The sequence below is a fragment of the Aulonocara sp. 'chitande type north' Nkhata Bay genome, linkage group LG15, assembly GCF_057382095.1.
Source record: "Aulonocara sp. 'chitande type north' Nkhata Bay isolate Kocher_YH1m ecotype deep benthic linkage group LG15, A_spYH_male_GT1.1, whole genome shotgun sequence".
Classification (NCBI taxonomy): domain Eukaryota; kingdom Metazoa; phylum Chordata; class Actinopteri; order Cichliformes; family Cichlidae; genus Aulonocara; species Aulonocara sp. 'chitande type north' Nkhata Bay.
Genome location: NC_141358.1, coordinates 22,628,797 through 22,632,061, shown reverse-complemented (window position 1 = coordinate 22,632,061; position 3,265 = coordinate 22,628,797). Strand labels below are relative to the sequence as shown.

Genomic DNA, 3,265 nt, shown 5'->3' with positions numbered 1-3,265 from the left:
ACTGGTAAACCTAAACTGGGCAAAACTAATAAAACAAACCAGAATGAAGATGCAGGGCAGTACGACGAGACGCAGGGAGACCAAGGGGAACAACACAGACAAACCAGCAACTAACAAAGGCAGACATGAGGTTTAAATACACAGAAGGATAACGAGGGAATGAGACACAAAAGGAGGGCACAGCTGGGAGTAATCCGACCTGACGAGACAGGGGAAAAGTAAATTGACACACTGAGATCAGACACGGACCTTCAAAGTAAAACAGGAAACACATACACGTAATGACATAACACACCAACCTAACACAGACTGGGGGACACAGAACATAGGAACATGAAGCAGAAGAGTACAAACACCCAAGGTAACCAAAACCACAGAATAAAAATAAACTAAAACATAAACACGCAGTCACAGACTCCAGACCATGACACACAGTGCCACAACATCACGATGTTAATGTTTTTTTTCTAAAAATACTACGCTGTTCAAGCCTCCAACTCCCTCTTTTATTAATAACCCCACAACTGCCATTTCTAACCCCATAATAACACAATTCTCAATTACACAGGATTAGAGTAAACAAATGTATCCAATAATAATAACGTGTTAATGTTTAACTTTAAACTGTGATAGATTAAACAGATGATCGCAACTAATTTAGCAAATGCTGTTGACTGGAAGAAATGATTGAAGTCACTAAAAGGAAGTGACACGTCATTACTCACAGGAAACAGATTTATTTTTAGATATCTTTGAGGAGAATCTTCAGAGATGTGTCATTAGATCAAGAGAATAAGAAGAAGCACAATGTTTACAGTCAGATGGATTCAGATGGATAATCTGCTTTTACTGATTTGTTTGGTTGCAGGTAAGGATACAAATGACATAGATTTTAAACCAAAGATGAGACAAAAGCTGGTGTTTATTTAAAATGGTCCTCAGCAGTGTTGGTCAAGTTACTTGAAAAAAGTAATCAGTAACTAATTACTGTAACTAAATACTGATTATATTTAGACAAAGTATGAACAACACAGCCGTACTCTGAGTTTGCTGGTCACATTTCTCTTTCTTTCTCTCAACAGCAGCAAGTGGGCAACATTCATCTTTGATTGTCAGAATTGATGATGAGGCTACTTTACCCTGTGAAAATGTGAAACATGGTCAGGATAACTGTGACAACATTGAGTGGCTCTTCAATGACTTCATTGAAAGAAACACTGTAACACTTTTTGAACATGGACAGAAAGAAGCAGACAGACTGAATGTTACAGCAGGCTGTGCTCTGGTTATAAAGAAGGTCACAGATCAGGATGTTGGTTGTTACACCTGCAGGCAGTTCATATCAGGAAGCCAACACTCAGACTCTTTGGTTTTTTTATTTTTTCTTCACAGTAAGTATTTACATCTTAATGTTTTTAACTTAAAGTGTCTTTAAAAAAATTGCTGAAGCATTACATTAATTATAATTAGTAATGTTCATTTTTTTTCTCTTGGTGTCTTTCTCTCTCATCTTCATTATCGCCAGTGACTGAACAGAAGGACAATGATAAACTCATCTTGTCCTGCAATGTGTTCCCACATCAAAACTGTAGTTACACAGTGGAGTGGCTGTATCAGGGTAAAGAGGAAATATCTAACTCAGATATGGAGATATCACCAGGTGAATGCAGTTCTACTGTCACATTTAGATCATCTACCTTTAAGCAGACGATTTATGAGTCATTGAAGTGTAATGTGACAAATAAAGACACTAAATCAGCACAGCTGTTTCCCTTTACCTTGAAGTCCTCGGGTGACAAAACAGGTGAGAACTAAAATTGAAATTCATAATTACAACAAATATATGTTCATCTTATGTAACTGACTTTAAATATAACAGCAGTGTTAAAAAGAATACTACTTAAGCAACATGGTGTATATTCTCATTGTACAGGTGGAGATGAAAGAACAGCAACAACAAAATCAACAACTACAGTTATGCCAACGTCAGCTATAAGAAGTGGAGAGACTACTTTAGAGGACAGAACCACATCAAATGGAAGTTACATAACATTTCCGAACAAAAGAAAAGAAAAACGAGGTAGTGACTAAAACCACAAATACGAATGTCAGAGCTGAAATAGAATTCATTTGATTCAGTGTGTCTCACAAGGCTTACAACATCCAGCTCATTTCACAGTGGCAGCGACTGCGCTGATTTTTATTCTGTTTCCAGGTTGGTCATGGTGGTTCATTGTTGTTCTTGTGGGTTTGGCAACACTCACAGGGATTACTGTAATCATAATCAGACAGAAGACAATGAAAGGTGAGACCAATCACAGATTGAAAGGTAAATTAAAAACGTTAATTGTGTATTTTCAATGTGTGTAGAAATATGTTTCATTTTGAGAGTTTCATGTATAAGGCAGTTTCCAGACAGCTGTTTACAGGTGTTGCACATCTGCAAACGTTTCACTGATCATTGAGATTTCTATTTGAAGACGTGCGGAAACAAAATCATGATGATAAATGTAACATATGTAATTGTCTCCTTTTGACTGTTGTGGTTTTGCCATGTGTTAGATGTTTGTTTTTGTTTGTTTGCTTTAGAAATGAGACAAAACTGAAACTGTGGATTTTCAGTACGAAAGCTAAACATGATTGTCTTGTCTTTTCAGGAAATAAAAGGCAAAGGGAAGAAAACACAGTGAGTTTAACACTAATAATAAAATACTTTATGTAAATGTGAGTATAACATGTAGTGTAGAAATAAGTAGTTGCAGCAACAAAGGATTCATGGGGGATAATATAAAATAGCCGATGCCCAAAAATAAATAAGAAAACTGTGAGATTCTTACTCCGCTGTCCTGTATTTGTGCAGAGCAGAACTTCAACCCTGCAAAGGTCACATACTACGCCCAGTACTCACTGCTGTATGTGCTGTGTGAAATGTGTCTGTGTGAATGAAGACAAATACTTGAAAGCTGACAGTTGATGAGCTGATTGTCATAATATTGCAGACTGAACCTGGTGTTTCCTATGCTTCCATCAACTTCACCAGGAAGAGTAAGACGAAAGCCCAGGTAAAGTATATTTCTATCCAAATCATGACCAGTATGTGTTGTTTTAAATTATAAGGTATGTGGAATTTAGCTTTCATGTTTTCTTTTAGGTTCTAGGTGACGGTGACACTGTGACCTATAGCACTGTGAAAGCTTTCTCCACTTCTGGAGTTTTCTGTGATCCCAGCAGCCTTTACTCCACTGTAAACAAACCAAAGAAATAA

The 3,265-nt window shown here is 36.9% G+C and overlaps 1 protein-coding gene across 1 annotated transcript; it reads left to right on the top strand.

Moving 5' to 3' along the window:
* The first annotated feature begins 333 nt into the window (after window positions 1–333).
* LOC147313058 (uncharacterized) lies at window positions 334–3,265 on the top strand. The gene is made up of 7 exons (XM_086264512.1): window positions 334–361; window positions 1,047–1,391; window positions 1,526–1,792; window positions 2,216–2,329; window positions 2,658–2,686; window positions 3,000–3,062; window positions 3,152–3,265. The coding sequence occupies exons 1-7, from the start codon at window positions 334–336 to the stop codon at window positions 3,263–3,265; spliced, it is 960 nt and encodes a 319-aa protein (XP_086120638.1).